General features: G+C 51.6%; 1 protein-coding gene and 1 long non-coding RNA gene across 4 annotated transcripts in view; one reads left to right on the top strand and one right to left on the bottom strand.

Moving 5' to 3' along the window:
• Nucleotides 1-6,317: 6,317 nt before the first annotated feature.
• Nucleotides 6,318-8,886, bottom strand: HES1 (hes family bHLH transcription factor 1). Its single transcript, XM_028101160.2, has 4 exons — nt 8,478-8,886; nt 8,245-8,340; nt 7,903-7,990; nt 6,318-7,234 (listed from the first exon to the last, which is right to left on the bottom strand). Exons 1-4 carry the CDS (start codon nt 8,583-8,585, stop codon nt 6,684-6,686), a joined length of 843 nt encoding a protein of 280 aa, XP_027956961.1. The 5' UTR covers nt 8,586-8,886; the 3' UTR covers nt 6,318-6,683.
• A 1,052-nt stretch (nt 8,887-9,938) lies between these two features.
• LOC114207152 (uncharacterized) overlaps nt 9,939-16,937 on the top strand; it is a 40,397-nt gene continuing 33,398 nt past the window's right edge. For 2 of the 3 annotated variants that reach the window (XR_003608785.2, XR_003608786.1), the window contains exons 1-3: nt 9,939-10,002; nt 13,816-13,881; nt 16,301-16,388. This is a non-coding gene — a long non-coding RNA (uncharacterized LOC114207152). Of the gene's footprint in view, nt 10,003-13,629; nt 13,731-13,815; nt 13,882-16,300; nt 16,389-16,937 lie in introns of those variants that run through there. The other variant, XR_015768629.1, reaches the window with a different exon arrangement.

A 16,937-nucleotide genomic window follows, 5' to 3' on the forward strand; every position in this document is an offset into this window, starting at 1 on the left:
GTAGCAGGAAACAAGACATTTTGGGTGGTGGTGTTTGTCGACCCCAGTTTTTCTCTAGGCTGGAGTTTTCTGTAAGCTGGATTTACAAAGATCGTGTCTCACATTGGTGACTAAACAAGTGAAATGAGTCTAGCATGAACACCGATCACATTTGTGAATAACAAAATAGTAAGTTACAAATAGTATTCCTTAAATAACTGCTCTCATTGAGTGATACTTGTAATTTTAAGGGACAAAAGTGCATAGAACTCTGCTTGCCGCAAAGGCAGATTACAACTGGAAATGTATCCAGACATAGAATAGCTACAGTAAAGCCTTATTATTAATTTAGGCTACAATTATTTACTTGGGTTGCAATCATAGCTCTTTTTCTTACTATAAGGAAAGATTTATACAGTTCACCCTTGAACAATGCAGGAGTTGTAGCACCGATCTCCCCCATCTTCAAATCTGCATATAAATTCTGACCCCCTAAAGTTTACCTACTAATAACTTAGTGCTGATCGGAAACCTCAGTGATAACATAAACAGTTGATTAACACATATTTTGTATGTTATGTGTATTACGTACAGTATTCTTATACTAAACCAGAGAAAAGAAAATGTTAGGAAGAAAATCATAAGGAAGAGAAAATGTATTTATAGTATTGTACTGTATTTATTGAAAAAAAAAATCCATGTGCAAGCGGACCTGCACAGTTCAAACCTGCATTCCTCAAGGGTCAGCTATAGTTTAAATAATACTGCAAAAGTCATGTTTAACCTGTTTAGGAGAATACGTTCTTTAAATGACTTTAATGCATTCGTTTTATAAGAGCAAGTGCTTTTGTAAACTATGAATTCAGACTCACTACAAGTATTTGCAAAGTTTACTGCTCTCTCTATTGGATATTTAAAATTTAGATTTTTCACTAATTCAGACTGACATTCTTGTTTGACGAGACTAATTCAGTAAGTTTATTTAATTCAGTAAGTGTATTAGTGGAAAAACTCTAGCCAGTTGGGGAACTATGTTTCCTAAATGGAAGGAGTCCTGATAAACAACAGATCACATTCTTTTTTTTTTTTCATTAAAGAAGTGGACAAATGAGAAAGACGGGAAGCAATTTTTTAGGATGAAGAGGGAAAGTGGTGGTATTTTTAACTCTTGTTTTTCAGTTTTCCCAGTAAGATAACAAGATGTTACAGTAAAGGATAGGGTCTTAGCAGCAGATATATGAGCAAATCCCGTGAGGTGCAGTCTTCCTTTGATGTGCCGCGCAGTGGACAGGATTCTCACTAACATGGCCCAGCTCCGGAATCTGACATGTGGCCTATTTGTTTGCCACAGCGGAACTACAATGTCCATCTATTTGGGTCTGTTTCCCCATCTTTCACTGCAGATGAAAATACTTGGTTGTAAAATCATCCCAGACCTATGCCCGATATAGGTTCTTACAGCCATAGAGCATGTGTCAAAATGTAGAGACACGTGGAAGCAAGCTGAGGAAAGAGAATCACAGACCATGGAGTTGAAAAGGACTTTAGAGACTTCCGGTCTAACCTCACCTTGTCAGGGAGGAAGTAGGAGCCCAGAGACTCCAGGGGACTCGCTCAGCATTTCACAGGTAGTGGCCAATTTGGAACCAGGATTCCTTGACTGTGCGTCCAGTTCCTTGACTACATCACGGAGACTGTGCTCATTCGAAAGATATTAGTATCATAAGATGATTAATTTTCAAATTAACCATTTGACAATACCTTTCTTCGGTGGAATTTGACTAGTTATATACCATGCCAGCCATGTCTGCGGTCATGCAAATTCTCAGGTTAATCATGATTTGGAGGATCAAAAACTTGCCTGCTATGACATGTCCCCTTCTTTTGCACCAGCAAGGTACCCTACTCCTTTTCTCTGGCACTTAACACAGAGTAACTATTATTATTATCTTTTTTTTTTTTTACTGGTTTGTCTTGCCTACTAGACTGTGAGCTTTACAGCTGTTGAGATCATGCCTTTCTTCTACCTTTATTCCCATACTGCCTGGTTCAGTAATTATCGAATGAGTACATGAAATTCAGAAACTATGGAGGAAGCAGTGGGCCTTTCACACAGGGCCTGATGCAATTAAAAGCAGTCTGTGAAGTCACTGGGCAAAGTTCAGGGTTGGCTTCCTGGTTTGGTGAGCATCCCTCTCTCGCTGGGGTGACTTGGGCATCATCATAGCTGACCATGCATTGAGGTCTCCTGTGCCAAACACCATTCTAGATGCTTTACATGCATTTACTTATTTTATCCTCACCACCCTATGAAATACTATCCCTTTGAGACCCAAGTTACAGATGAGGCTCAGAGAAATTAATTTGTCTTGGTCTCACAACCTAAGCAATCTGAAGCCAGATCCCGTGCTTTAAACCCTTGGGCTATTCTGCAATAAACCAAGGACTGAAGCAGACAGCTTGGTCCTCTTTTTTTCTGGCCTCTAAGCCAAGTTATATATTTGAAAATTTACATATGACTACCGTGGCAAACTTCCTGAAATTTCTCCAACTGGACCTAAATATTTACCCATCTCTGCTTTTTCTTTCACCTTCCTATTCCTCCTTTCTCTTCCCGTTGATCTCATCTTTCAGCTCTCAGTTTCAAGTGCCAACTCCCTGAAAAACTTACCTGGTTTCCTCTCAAATCAGAATTAATCTCTCTGTTCTTAGGTGCCCTTTGTTTAAACTTCATTTTTGGCACTTACCTCATCATGCCTGGGATGAGTCACTTGAGTGTTTGTCTATCTTCCTAGCTAAACCAGAGCTCTGGGAGTTGGGGGCTGTGTGGGAACTAATGTTCTCTTTGTAGCACTTGCAGTGGACCTGCTGGGCACTTAGTAGGTGCTCAGGGTTTTTAGAAACGACATACTTTTTTTTTTTTTAAGGAGTCCAGAGTTGTTGTCTGGCGGCTCTTTTTTGGGACGCCGGTGTGGGCTGAGATGCCCTTGTCGCCCCCACCCCCTCCCTGCCCACTCCTGCCCTGGCTTGGCCTGACGCTTGGCAGTGCTCGGCAGGCCGCGAGGGCCTCTGGTGCCCTGACACTGGCCTCGGCCCAGTTTCCCCGGCTTCTAAATGCGGCCCGGAGCTACCGGGGGAACTGGAAAAACACTGGCAGGCCGCCCCACCCCCAGGCCCTGGCGGGGCCGGGCGGCCGCATTTCTGCGGCTAGAGCCTGCTGCTTGGGAGGCGCTGGGGCCTGGGGCGGGGGAAGCGGGGCGGGGGGGTGGGCGCGGGCGGCTGCCTGCCTGTCAGCGGGAGCGGGCGCGGGCTCGTGTGTCAGCGGCTCCCTCCTCCCTCTCCCCCTGCCGCCGCCCGCCCGCCCGCCCGCCCGCCGGGCCTCCCGGCCTCCCGCCGCCGCCGCCGCCCGCTCCCCCCGCGGCCTGGCAGGTTGCCGGCTGCACAGGCGGGGGTTCGCGCCGTTCTCACGACCTCTCAGGTTGCCTGAGCTCATCTGGGAGCTATTCATTTCCTGCCAGAAAGCAGCCAGGCCTGCTAAGCAAACCACCTTGGCCGCAGGGCCGCCGGGGCTGGCCCGGCGTGGCCGCCCTGGCCTGCTCCCGCCCGGGGCCCCGGGGCCCGGCGGCCTCCCTGGAACCCCCGGGCCGCCCTGGCGGGCGCGCGGCGGGGACAGCTCGGCGGCCCATCTGGTTGCACTTAGGAGCCGAGGAGGAAGCTAGCAGCGAGTTGTTACCGGCCAAGGGGTGTGGGAAAAGTTAATTGACTTTAATGACAGGTTTCCCGGGACGGTGGTGACGATGAGGGGGTCCAGTTTAACCCCTGGGTCCCCATTCCAGAAACACGTGGGGGTGGAATGGGGCTCGAGGAGGGGGCGCGCCTCGGAGTCGCGCTTATTCATTAGAGAAGGCTCGCGTCTTGACCGGGGAGAGCTCCCCTTCCAGTTCAGCGCCTTCCCGGCTCCGGATGCTGCCAGGGACGGCGGGGGGCCGGGGCCCTGGAGGGTCTCCATTGAGAGGATAATGCGCGCTGCGGCGGAGGCCGGCGGCCCGCATCCGGACCTGGAGCTTGGAGCTGGGCCTTATCTCTTGGAACCATCGGGACTGCCCCGGGCGGGGGAGAGGGGTAGCTGGGTGTGCCCCGAGGTCGTAAAACTAGGCCAGGTCGGGTGCGGAGTGGGTGGGCAAAATTGCAGTCGTCTTTGAAGCTCCAGAAACAGCCTGGGTGCAGGAGGACACAAGGTCTTCGAAATAAACCCACTCATTTTACGGACTTGGAAATGTCCCAGATAAGGGAAATGACTCATCCAGAGTGACACAGTCAGTTCAGTGGTGTAGCTGGCACAGGAGCCTGAAAATTCCCATTGGGGCCTAAGGTGTCACCCTTTCTCCCCAAATTGTGCAGAAACAGATGCCTCATCTGAGAGTCTCGACCCAAATTCCAGGAAAAAAGACGATTTTCAAATTATCAAAGGAACAAATGTTTACTTCCTTTCCTTAAATCTATTATTCCCTCCCCCAAGAGATCTATGTATACACTTTTGATGATGTTAATAAAAATTCGCTTTTTCAGTTGTTCCCGTTTAGTACAGGGAAAGACAAAGAGATTTAATTTTAGGTTGGTGTAGAGATTGCACTGGTTTGTGTGTGTGTGTGTGTGTGTGGCGTTTTGAAGAACATACATTATTTTTATAAAAAATGAGACCCTGGTGCCTCCATTATTTATGCCAGGACAGTTAAGGACTTCTAGTGCTCCAGAGGACAGGTTTACCGAATGAAGCATTTAGACTGGTGTTGGGTGTCTTGATAGAGCAATCGCTATTATGTTTGTGTTTAAACAAGAGGGAAATCATGAAAAAAAATGGTACGATAAAGAGGGGTATGTGTATATGTGTGTATTTCTTGGGGGTGGGTGTTGGACACCTTTCACATAATGAGGCAAGTAGGAGCCAAATTTTAAAAAGTATTTTTTTAAAACTCTCCCTCCGGTCCGAAGCTGGGTCGAAAGTATTTCGGTAGAAAAGTGCTGTCGGCTAGCTAGATCATTCCTGTGATAGAGGGGCTCTCCACACTGGCCTGTGGGAAAGGCCAGAGCAAGGCGGGGGAGAGGTAAAGCTTTTGAAACAAGACAGAAAATCGTTGGCTTTATCTTTGTTAGGAAGGCTTCAAAGATTGATTTCTCCCGCCTCATCCTTCTCCTCCCAGAAGCCTTTCTGAAAGAAGGGGGATGAGATGAGGCTGGCGGGAGGGGCCGGGCCGGGAGGAGGACTGGCCGGCGGTGTGGGAGGAGGGCGCGCCCGCCAGACCCACAGCGCGGCTGATGTGTCTGGTCTCGCAGGGCTCGTGGTTTTCATTTCCCCAACACCTGGATGCAGTCAAACACCTGGCCAAATCTGACAAAATCTGACAAGCCTTTGTGATGGGATTTGGAAGAAATTCCCTGCAGATCCTGGCACAGTTTAAAGCTGTCCGCTTTGAGTTAGGACTTGTTAAGGAGGGTTATGTGAGCTGAAACCCGAGACAACCCTTTTGCTTCTATCTGGAGCCCACATCTTGCCTGGAAATGGGGCATGACCAAGCGAAGGGGTCGCTTGCTGTTTGTATTAAAGGGAAGATGGCCTGTGTGCCTGCCAGCACAGCCCCCACATGCTTTCTCTATTAGAGGCAAGCGTAGAAACTTATCAAAAACATATGTCTGGTGTTAATCATCTGGACTTGGGCTCCACTTGGGAGTCTAACTAGCTGTCCCTTGGCAGAAGGAATCTGTTGACCTTCTCAGCTTGCTTGAAGAGGGTGCAGAGAGGCATCTGCAAACTTTTGGATGCTGGTACAAGGGAATGCCTAACTGCATCTAAGTACTGACTAATTGAACAGGCTTCCAAACTTGAAGGCTGGAGGCTGCCTGTATGCATTTACTTTGGATGGTGGTGTGCTACCCCAGGGACATAGTGCCACAGGGGTGTCCCTTAATGTGCGGTGGGCACACATCATTACTCGATTAACTTCATGACTTCAGTCCAGTTCAGCCTTCCTCAGAAGGAGCTAGTAGGAGAACCAGAACTGAATGATCTACCCAAACTGCAACTAAATTGAAATCCTTTGAGAGATTGACCACAAATTGATCAGGGTAGCCATATTAGATGGGTTCTTGCAAATTAAGTGGAATTTAGTTCATGGAGGGTTGGTAAAAGTTTTGATGGATTTTAAAAAATGTTCTTTTTAATAACAAAAGAACCAATGACTGAATTCTCAGATTACATGTAATTCACATTCTGCCAAGGGCCTCTTTTTTTTTTTTTTAACATATTCTGAAATAATCAGTTATAAGACATAGAAGCCTTCACTCTTTTTTCTTTTATTATATTTTCTCAAATAAACTTCCCAAAAGGAAGATATTTTAAGAGCATTTTCAAACATCTTTGGCATCACATAAAAAAGAAATCTCGTGTAAAAAACGAAATGTCATCTGAACTTTTATAATACAAAGGCGCAATCCAATATGAACATATAAAATATATACAAATATAGTGCATGGTCAGTCACTTAATACAGCTCTCTACAAAAAAGTAACTTTTTAGAAATTAAAAAAAACCAAAATAACCATTAATCACAAAAGTCCTCTTCTCTCCCAGTGTCCAAGTTCCTGTTGAGTGTTCCAAGGGAAGAGAGGTGGGTTGGGAGTTTAGGGGAAGGGGTGACCTGAGCCCCTCAGTTCCGCCACGGCCTCCACATGGAGTCCGCCGTGAGCGAGGGGCCGCTGGAAGGCGACACTGCGTTCGGACCCACGGAGGTCCCGCTGTTGCTGGTGTAGACTGGGATGACGGGGCCGCTGTGAGCGAAGGCCCCGTTGGGGATGAGGAAGGCAAACTGGCCGTCCGGGGCGGGCACCACCTGGAAGCCGCCGAACACCTTAGCGGCCTCTCCAGCGGGGCTGCCCAGCTTGCAGGGCGCGCCGCCGGGAGGGGGCGCCGCGCCCCCGGGGATGGGCACGAGAGGAGGTGGCGGCGCGAACGGCGCGTGCTGCGGGCCGCCGGGTCCCGGCGGGGGCGGCGGCGGCGCCTGCAAGGCGGGGTGCGGCTGCCCGGGGTAGGTCATGGCGTTGATCTGGGTCATGCAGTTGGCCAGGTGGCCGAGCAGCCGGGTGCGCACCTCAGTGTTAACGCCCTCGCACGTGGACAGGAAGCGGGTCACCTCGTTCATGCACTCGCTGAAGCCGGCGCGGTACTTCCCCAGCACGCTCGGGTCTGTGCTAAGCGCCGCTGCGGGCCAGAAGGAGACAGACGGGTCACCCAATGGCCCTGGCCCCGAGGCCACCGCCTCCGCCCTGGGAGGTCCCCGCGGCGCCCCTCCCTGACCACCCGCCCGCGGACCAGTCCCCGGCTGGGGTTGGGGGGAGGGTGGCGGTTTAGAAAAACCGTCCACCTCTCAGCACTAGCTTGGCAACCGAAGCCGAGACAGTTCCTCTCCATTCCCCGCGGCTTTATTTTAACCCATTCAGCCTCACATCTTCCCCACCCTCCGCGCGCGCGTAGTGACCTTGGGCAGTGCCCTCTCCCCCCCCCTTCCCGCCACCCGGGCCTCATTTCCCCTACTCTAATGGGGAAGTGGGGAGTGCTAAACCAGATGACCCTCAGGCTCCACGCAGCTCAAAACCGCCACGGTTCTGAGTCTTTTCCTCCCCACCCGCTCCCCCCACCGCCAAGCCACCCGCCACCCTCGCCCCTACAATCTCTCTCCCTCCCTTTCCGGAACAGTAACAACTTGGAGTTGTGGCTATAAATAAGCCCCAGACCGTGGGAACGCAAGAGTGAGCCAAGGCAGTAAAATGTAGCTGAATGCCTCTCACAGCCACGGGCGGAAGTCTGGAAGAAATCACCGCGGGGCGAAGGGGACACCCGTAGAGGGGGACGCGGCGAGCCGCCCTCACCCGTCATCTGCGCCCGCTGCAGGTTCCGGAGGTGCTTCACTGTCATTTCCAGAATGTCCGCCTTCTCCAGCTTGGAATGCCGCGAGCTCTGCACAGAAGAGGAGACAAGGCACTAAAGTGAGAGACCCGCCAGCGGCCTCGGAGTCTGGGGTCCCCCCCCCCCCGGCCGCGGCGCCGACATCCCCAGACCCTGGAGGGGCCCAGCCCTCCGGCCTCGGAGAACGCACTGCAGGCGGGGACCATCCCGCCAGCGAGGGGGGGGTTTCACGTTTAGTACCTGTGAAATGGTGTTTCATTTTAATTAAAAAAAAAAAAAAAAAAAAGGCAGCATTACCCACTTACATCTTTCTTAAGAGCATCCAAAATCAGTGTTTTCAGCTGGCTCAGACTTTCATTTATTCTCGCTCTTCGTCTTTTCTCCATGATAGGCTTTGATGACTGTAAAGAAAAAAAAAAAAGAGCCCTGAGTTCCCATGGGATCTGCCATTTCACCCCAGGGTTTCAAGGGAGAAGGGAGCCCCCCAACCCCGACTTAATTTCTTAGGGCTGCAGAGAAATGGTGGTACTGCCCTTACCTTTCTGTGCTCAGATGCTGTCTTTGGTTTATCCGGTGTCGTGTTGACACTGGCTGGGGTAGCAGCCACCGGGGACGAGGAATTTTTCTCCATTATATCAGCTGGCATTTTCTGTTGCTTTTTTTTTTAATCCCTAGAGAATTTTATTTTTGGAGTCCTTCACACAAAAAATTGTTTTGTTTATGTCCCTTTCACTTAAGACTCTCACAAAACTGAGCAAGTGCTGAGGGTTTATTATAATATCTTATGGCTACTTGGTGACCGGTAGCGCTATTCCAGGACCAAGGAGAGAGGTAGACGGGGGATTCCACTGTTATCTGCACCAGCTCCGGATCCTGTGTGATCCCCAGGCCCTGGCGGCCTCTATATATATCTGGGACTGCACGCGAACGGCTCGTGTGAAACTTCCCAAACTTTCTTTCCCACAGTAACTTTCAGCCAATGGGAGGAGGAGACACGCGGCACCGCTCGTGGACCGCGCCCCCCCATTGGCCGCCAGGCGCAAGGCCTGGCGGCCAATGGCGCGCGCCTGAGCCCGGGGCACCGGAGGCTACAACGTCAATCAAAAGGATTTTAACCCTTTGCTATTCTCCCTGCTGGGCTTTGCTTTAGCTTTAGAGAGGATTTTTCTGCAGGTTTTGCCCCAGTCTAGTTAAGTTCTTCTGGGGCCAGGGTCTTTGCTCTTTATTTACTTTCACATGTATAATAGAGCTGCTTTGACACTGATATGAAGTTCATTTGAAATATATTTAAAAAAAAGATTTATAAGGACAGGGATGAAAGAGGAGAACGTGTGCAAGGGTGTGAGTTACCGAAACATCTAAGTGATTTCCCGCTCAGGAAGATAATGAAAATCGATCATGCAGAAAAGGGACGCAAAAAAAAAAAAAGAAACTTTTTATATGCAGAAAAAGAAAAAAAAACGCCTCCCACCTTACATTTGCGAATTTTCACAGCAAGGTGGTTTTTTTTTTTTTTAAATCTCCCCTCACCCCCGCCCGTCCCTTATTCCTCTTCTGGGGTTGGGGCCTTGGATCTCGCGCTTCCCCAGGAAACAATCAGAATAATTTCCAACTGGGCAGAAAGGAAATGAAAGATGAACAAGAGGGGCTTTGATGGCAAGGCCTCCGGGACGCGCGCGCGCCCTCGCCATCCTTTTCCTTTCCACCCACAGACTCTCGGTTCTGCGGCCTGTTGAGGTGGCGGGCCGGGCAGCAGCCTCTTCCCCTCCTTCTCGCCCCGCGGGCGGCCGGGGCAGCCTCGGCACCCGGCGCGCGCGGGCCCTTTAAGAGCTACACCAGCCGAGCTGCAGTTTGACATCAGCCGGCCGGCGAGGGCGCGCCTGGAGCCGGAGCACGTGCCAGGATGTTTTATTGCCGCCGCGGCTGCGGCCGGGCCGAGAGGATGTGTGTGTGCGTGCGTGTGTGAGTGTGTGTGCGCGCGCCCCGGGGGCAGGGAGGCGGGGGGCGGCGGCGGGCGGCGGAGCGCGGGGGCTGGTTCTTGGTCCCCGGGAGAAGCCAAGAAGGTAAATAGCAGCTGCTGTGCTCGAGCCTGGGAAAACCCCGCCCCCTGCGCCTGGCCGGGGCTCATTGGCGCGCGCTGCGTGTGGGGTGTGTGTGTGTGTGTCCGGGGGCCCCCTCCTCCGGCCCCCGCCGGGGCTGGAATCCGAGGGGGCGGCGGGCTGGGAGCCGAGCCCCGGCGCTTACCACCGCTCCCCCCGCCCCCCCGCCTTTCCCCGGCCAAGGTCAGCCCTTCCGGGCGGGGAGCGCACGCCCCGGGGTGGATAGTGGGGAATTATTCCAACCCCCCACTCCACCCCTGATTTGGGGCTTGGGGTTTTAACTCGGCCGAAAGCCTCACTAGCAACAGCCCGGGGGAGGGGTGGGGGCATTCTTGTTTGCTCCTTGCCCGGGCCCTCCCCCCCTCCCTCTCCCCCTCCCTCTCCCCCTCCCCCCGCGGGGCCCCCGGCGCCCGCCGCGGTCACGAGATGCCTGACCGCACTTAGGAAGCGGCCGGGTCAGCCTCCTGCCTCCGCTCGGCGGCTGCGGTTAAAGCGGCTTCGCGCCGCCCGCCCTTTCCGCGGGTCCAGGGCTGCCGGGCAGCTCCCCCTCGCTGCGCCCGGGCGGCCGCCGGCGGGCGGCCGGGAGGAGGCGGGCGGCGCGGGCGGCTGCGTGCTGCCGGCTGGCCGGGCCGCGCGCCGGGAGGAGCCGCCGCCGCCGCCGCCGGGTGCCACGTGGCGGGCGCCGGGCCGGGAGCGCCAGGGCTCTGGCGGCGGCCTCCCTGGGGGATTTGCCGCGCGGGGCGGGCGACGCGCACTGCCCCGGCCGGCCGGCCGCCACCGCCGCCTCCCTCCCGCCCGCCAGCGCGGGTCGCCGGCCCCCGCGCCCCCACCCCCTCCACCCCGCTGCTCGGGAGGCTCGGGGCAGCCCGGGAGCCCAGCGTCTTGTTTGATGTCGCGCTGCCCCCGCCCTCCCAGCCGTTCTCCAGGCTTGGAGGCCGCCAGAGGCCTGGCACACATTTCTCAGACACTTCATTCCTTCCTTCCTCCGAGCTCCCCACTGAGATAATGTTGTAAATGGTTCCACCAGATCTCGTCCGGATGAGATTCAGCGGTTCCTGACTCGGGTGACCTTGGGCAAGCCCCTCTCGTTCTCTCATTCTGTCGCGCACGCTCTGTGCCAGACACTGTGTTAAACCCTGGGATTACCAAGATGAGAGATACAGTGGCAGCCTGCAAGGAGTTCGCAGTCAACTGGGGACAGACAGACCCTGATTTTCTGATGGATGAGCGGGCATTCCTCCATTATTCCTCTCTCTTGGGGCTTAAGATGATGGCCTGACAGAACGTCAAGGAAGCACTAAACCACACTTGGATGGGCAACACTCTTGCCCTACTGGGGGCGGGGACACAGGGGATGAAGAAAATGGTTATTACCCTCAGGAAGCCTACAGCAGAGTGCAGCTGACATCTATTTCCCAGTATGTTCCTCTGGTGGGTTGGAGAGAGACGTCCATGTGTCTAGATAGAAGTAAAATGCTGTGGAGGTTTAGGACAGTTAAATTACTAATAAGTGGGGGTATCCTGGAAAACTTCCAGGAGGAAATGGCATGTGCTTTGTATCTTGAAAAATAGGTAGGATTGGGGCACTGCAAATGTGAGTCATGGGGCTGGGGAGGATGGGAGTACCCATGGCATTAAAGGCCTGCAGTCTGGAACTGGAGGTCCTGATTCAGGGAACACGGTCTGGAGTGCAGGCTGTAGGACAAGCAGGGGTATAAGAAGGGACTGAAGGAGGAGCCTTGAGGCCAAGTCACAAGACCTTTAAACATCTTGCTAAAGGACTTTAAGTCTTATCTTCAGACAATGGGGAGCTATGAAATGCTCTTGAATAGAGCAGGGACATCAAGGTTCTCCTTGAGAAGGATGGCTCTGGCAAAAGTGTGGAGAGTGGATTGCAGGATTTAGATGCGGAGAGCGCAGTTAGGAGGATTCAGTCGGGTGAAGGAGGTTCCTAAGTGCCAGGTGTAGACTGATACTCACCCGGAAGCGCCTGCCTAGAACCAGCTCACCTGGGCGTTGACTGCACCCCGTCCAGTGACCCAAGTTCAGCAGAAGCCTGTCTACCCTTTCATGCCACGTTCCCCCACGATGTGGAGTCTAACTAAAGAGTCATTTGACTCTGACCGTATTTACCTTCCAAGCGTCATTTCCATCTTCCAGGACAGCCCGCAAGTCTGCAGCCAAATCTTTACCTCATTGCAGGCTTGGTTTACTCACTCTTGCCCCTCAGGCTACTCTCTGGGTGTGTGTGTGTCTGTGTGTGTGTGTGTGTGTGTGTGTGTGTGTGTGTGTGTGTGTGTGTGTGTGTGTGTGTGTGTTTAACACACTGCAGAGTGGGCTGTGCCCTATCATGTTCTGAAGAAATGATGAACAATGTCTCCTTTGTTGACCTGCAGCCCGGGCCAGTGGGACAGAACTTTTCTTTCTTATTCTAAACAGATGGGAAGGTGGTGATGACAGAAAATTGTCCGTTGCTTTTGCAAAAAAAAAAAAAAAAAAAAAAAAAGTGGAGTTTTCCTGTGTATTTGAAATCCTCTTGGTGAAAGGTGATGAGCCTCCGAAGTCACCCCCCCTTTCTGCCATGCAAACTTTGCAAGCTTCTTAAAATGCTCTACTCAGCATCTGACTTTTTAAAAACTGCATAAATACTCTGACCCAGATTCTTCCAAGGAACTAAACCCTTCCCAGGGAAGCATGTTAACTCTTTCCAGGTTCCCCCCCCAAGTCTGTGAGAGCCAGTGACTTCCTCCACTAAGTTCTGCTGTGACATTGCGGTCTGCTGTTGGTTCCCCATTAACTAGCTGGGTATGCCACCCCCTGTCCCTTCTAGCCTGAGTCTTTTCTTGTCTCTGCCTCTGTCATCTCTTGGGGATTTGGCACCCTAAAGGTGGATGGAGGATGTTGATTATAGTCAGGTTAGGGTCTCACTGCTGTGCCTGAGGCAGCTCTCATGGGTCAAATAGTTAATCAGCAACTCTTTTATTGCCACTTTAGGAGTGCTTAGACTGGTAGAATGAGCAAATAACTTAACACACACGCACACATTTTTTGAGAGACAGAGGGGTCAGTCAAGTAACCAGAAATGTGCCCTGGATTTGTCTCTGGGCCGGACAAACAAACAAAAAACCTGAACCCATGAAATCTCTGGCCCTGCACCCTAACCATTCAAGAAGAAAATTTCTTTGCAAATGTACTTATACGCTACTTTTCAGTATCCTTACTTACCCTGGGCAGTGAAAATAGGACCAAGCTGACACTCTTCCCACCCCTTCTCAAACGGGGAACTAAGCTGCTACACTCAAGAAAAGGCTTTGGAAATTGGAAGCCTCCCCTTAGATAGAACGGCTTTATTTTTCAGTCCTCTCCCACCCCCAAAGCAAAGGGAATATTGAACCCTGTTCATCAACAGAGGTCACCTCTTTGATCCCACTGTGAGACCTGCAGAACACAAGGAACCTTTCCCACTGTATCATGCCAGATAAATAGGACCAGGGGCTGCTCTGTTTATCCCCATCCCCCTTTCTGGGCCACGAAGGGTGATTTTCTCTGTCTTCTGAATCACTTGTTTGCTTTAAACCATAAAACAAATAACTGCACCTCTAGTGAGACTCCCCTTTGTCCCTAGGTATCAGAATGGTTTGTGGGTTTGGTTTAAAGCTACAGAAAAGACAGAAAGTGAGAGAAGAAAAAAGGTATTTTGCCTGAGGACTTGAAGCCCTGCCCCCCTCCCCATTTTCCTCCGCTTGACTGACTTTCTCACACTCGGATTCCCTGCAGCCTGCCGGAGCCGAGGTAGCTGCCCTGCCAAGAGCTATCCTGGGAGAGCTATTGAAAGAGCCTTGAGTAAGTACACACGGGGCGGATTTCTCCTCCCCCAGTACCTGCTCCGCACCTGTACAGGGATCAGCCCCACACATATCACCTGATCGCAGCCTTTTCAGAGACCGTGAGAAAAATAAAGCCCGGGCTAGAAGAGCTGTTTGTTGTCTCTCCAGAACTGCAGGCAGCTCCCCGCAGTCTGAGCGCCCAGCAACAGCACATCGCGGCCGACGGCGGGGCGGTGCACGCGTGTCTGCCAGAGCACGAGCCTGGTGGGAAGGGGCGGGAAGCCAGAGATTACCTGCAGGATGACGGCCTGCCTGCGTTTTCTGGCATCTGCCTGTCCTTTGCTAGAATCATGATGGTGCTCCTTCTAGATAAGAGCCCATAAAGGCTCATCATGGCAGAATTCACCACCAGGATTTCTTACCTTAACGTTCACGGAGGAATGCCCGCCCCCGCCCCCTCTTCTGCGGGACCTAAAAAAAAAAAAATGCCTGGAATGGAATTCAAAATTAGGTCTACATGCATATTTGGCAGTGACTAAATATGTTCTTTTTGAATGGATGGATGAACCAATGAATGCATCATTTTTTCCTGAGAGGAGGGTCCATAGCTTTCAGCAGAATTTCAGAGCTTCTTGAGGGGGACCCAGAAAGGTGGAGGAAACTGATCTAGGCAACCTCCACTTACAAATGTGTACTCTAAGCCCCGGGGGGGGGGGGGGGGCAAGGGACTGGCTTAAGGGCCTGCAGCAACACAGGGCCAGAGTGGGAGCCAGCAGCCAGCTCTGAGCTCTTTCCACCACACCACAGTGCTGTGGCCCATGGGAAATTCAGGGTAGGGTTTATAGAGTTGTGTTCACCACCGAAGCCTGGATTTAAAATAGACACATTAATAAAAGTACTTTGAATTTCCAGAACTTTTTTTTAATTTTAAATTCTGAGGCACTTGAGCTGCTCGACACCCAGTTTTTGGATGGAGAAAGGGACAGGCAAGAAAGCCAAGTGTTTATCAAGAGAAGAGGATTCAGAAATGCTTAGAACAAGAGTCCTGGTTGCCATGAAGAGGCATTAGAAACAACTGCAACTCTGCATTCCATCTTTGATAAAAATAAGTGGCTACTTCTGAAAGAAAATGCCTGGTTGGGTTCTAGCCAAGCGGGGACCTCAAGGTGCAAACGGGGTGGAGGCAGCAGCAGAAGCTTTCAGCATTGGCTAATAGCAGCCTGTAATGCTTTCTGCTCCCCACTCCCCAATCCCCCCTTGGAAAACTTGACCAAGCCAGTGAGACCAGGGGAATGTGCACTTTTCTGATGGGCCCCCGGAAGGGAAAGGATGGTTGCCAAGAAAGCCTTTTCCAAACGGGTGGGGGGGGGGGAGGAGAGGGGAGGGGAGGGGAGGGGAGGGCGCTCTGGAATGGCTTACCTCCCACATCTGGCCCAGTCACAGCAGCAACAGCAGTGCAGTGGGAAGCCTCTAAACTTGCTTTTAGCTGACCTTTACCCTCTGAACAGGGCTGCAGTGAGGCAAACCTGCAAGCGTAGGGATGAGGAGGGCATTCCCCAGGGAGCACAGGGTGGCTAACTTGCACCCTTGTGTGTGAAAGGCTCAGAACCTCACAGGGGCTGGTGCCTGTGGGGGGTTTCTGGAAGGCTCAAGAAGGTGGGGTGAAGCCTAGCCCTTTAAACCCAGGACAGGCATTTGTTTGGCTTGCTAATGGCTGCTCAAATTGTGACATCACACTAAGTTGCTTTAAAAACAAAACAAAACAAAACAAAACAAAACAACCCTCAGCTAGCCAGGAAGACCATTAGGATAAAACTTAGGGCCTGAAGATGATATGGGATGAATGTTGCAACATTTTTTTAATTAAAGGGTCAGGGGAGGCAGGGGAAGAGACCTAAGAGGTGGTATAATTGAGCCCAAGAGAAAGTGACTTGCCCGAGTTTCAGCAGCCTCTCCGAGAGGAAATAGCAAAGCCAGAATTAGGCTTAGATTTTCTGCCCACCAGTCCAGAAGCCCACCTCACCATCTCTCTCTAAAAACATTTTGAAATGTCATTTACAGCAAGTGTGGATTTTCCAATTGAGAGCTTGAACTACCTGCTGGTGAGTGATTTGGTAGTGTGACAGACTATACCCACACAGAGCATGGGTGAACTCCAGGCTTGCTGTACTGTGATCTTCTCTCGGATTTGCCCATTACCCTGTAACCTCTAGAAAAGAAAGGATCTTGATTTCTGAGTTCCAGCAGAGAGGAAGCCACTTGCAGGGCTTAAGTAGGCCTGCATCTCAGTCAGCCAAAGCGAGCCAAGCCACACACCATCCCTCCTTTCTTCGAATTGCCAACCTATTTCCCTTATTTGTGCTCTGGAAGGAAGATGGGGGGCGGGGAGAGAACATATTCTCTGTGGCCTTGAATCTGTGCTTCATCAATACTAGGCTTTTATCGGGACCAGAGAAGATGCGATGATGTTGGAGCACAAAGACATTGAGCTGCTGGCTGACGTCACATGTAGCAGAGAGAGAGGTGAGAAATATAATGGATTTTCCAAGTGGTTGATAGATGGCACTTGCATGTGAAATATACATTTTTCCTTTTAGAGATCAGGCTTCGGGAACAAGAGAAGATGGTTTAGGCAGCTGCCAGAGCCACAGCTTAAGACTCTGGTGGTTTCCGGCACGGTTGGGGCCTTCGGGTCTTGTCCACAGAGTTGGCGGTAACTGTTCCCTGCTGGTAGATGACAGGGCAATGGCTAGTCCATTACGGCGTTTTGTCCTCATATATGGTTTGATGATCTAGAAGGATTTTGGTGGGAGGCTTAGGGAGGGAGAGAACATTCAAGTGGTCAGTGCAGGAGGCATTTGGCTAGGCCATGTGTTACAGGGGGCACAGGATATAAGATAGGTAAGCTTTCTGGAAAACAGTACCTTTAGGGAGACAAGGCAGGGCAGGGAGCTTAGCAGCCAGGGGAGAATCAACTTTTCTTTCTCAGCCATGGACAAAAATAGTTTGCAGAAAAATGGAACAGAGGGAAGAAGAGAGATGTCTGTCAACTTGGTATAGAATATTGGTAAT

This window comes from Eumetopias jubatus, unplaced genomic scaffold (assembly GCF_037043125.1).
Source record: "Eumetopias jubatus isolate StellerSeaLion01/CBP00866 unplaced genomic scaffold, mEumJub1_p1.0 scaffold_1, whole genome shotgun sequence".
Taxonomy (NCBI): Eukaryota; Metazoa; Chordata; class Mammalia; order Carnivora; family Otariidae; genus Eumetopias; species Eumetopias jubatus.

Coding starts and splice junctions, on each gene's coding strand:
- HES1 (XM_028101160.2), bottom strand. CDS start 8,585: ATGCCAGCTGATATAATGGAGAAAAATTCCTCGTCCCCGGTGGCTGCT. Junction 7,991..8,244: donor TGGATGCTCTTAAGAAAGAT/GTAAGTGGGTAA, acceptor TCTTCTGTGCAG/AGCTCGCGGCATTCCAAGCT. Junction 7,235..7,902: donor GCAGCGGGCGCAGATGACGG/GTGAGGGCGGCT, acceptor TCTGGCCCGCAG/CGGCGCTTAGCACAGACCCG.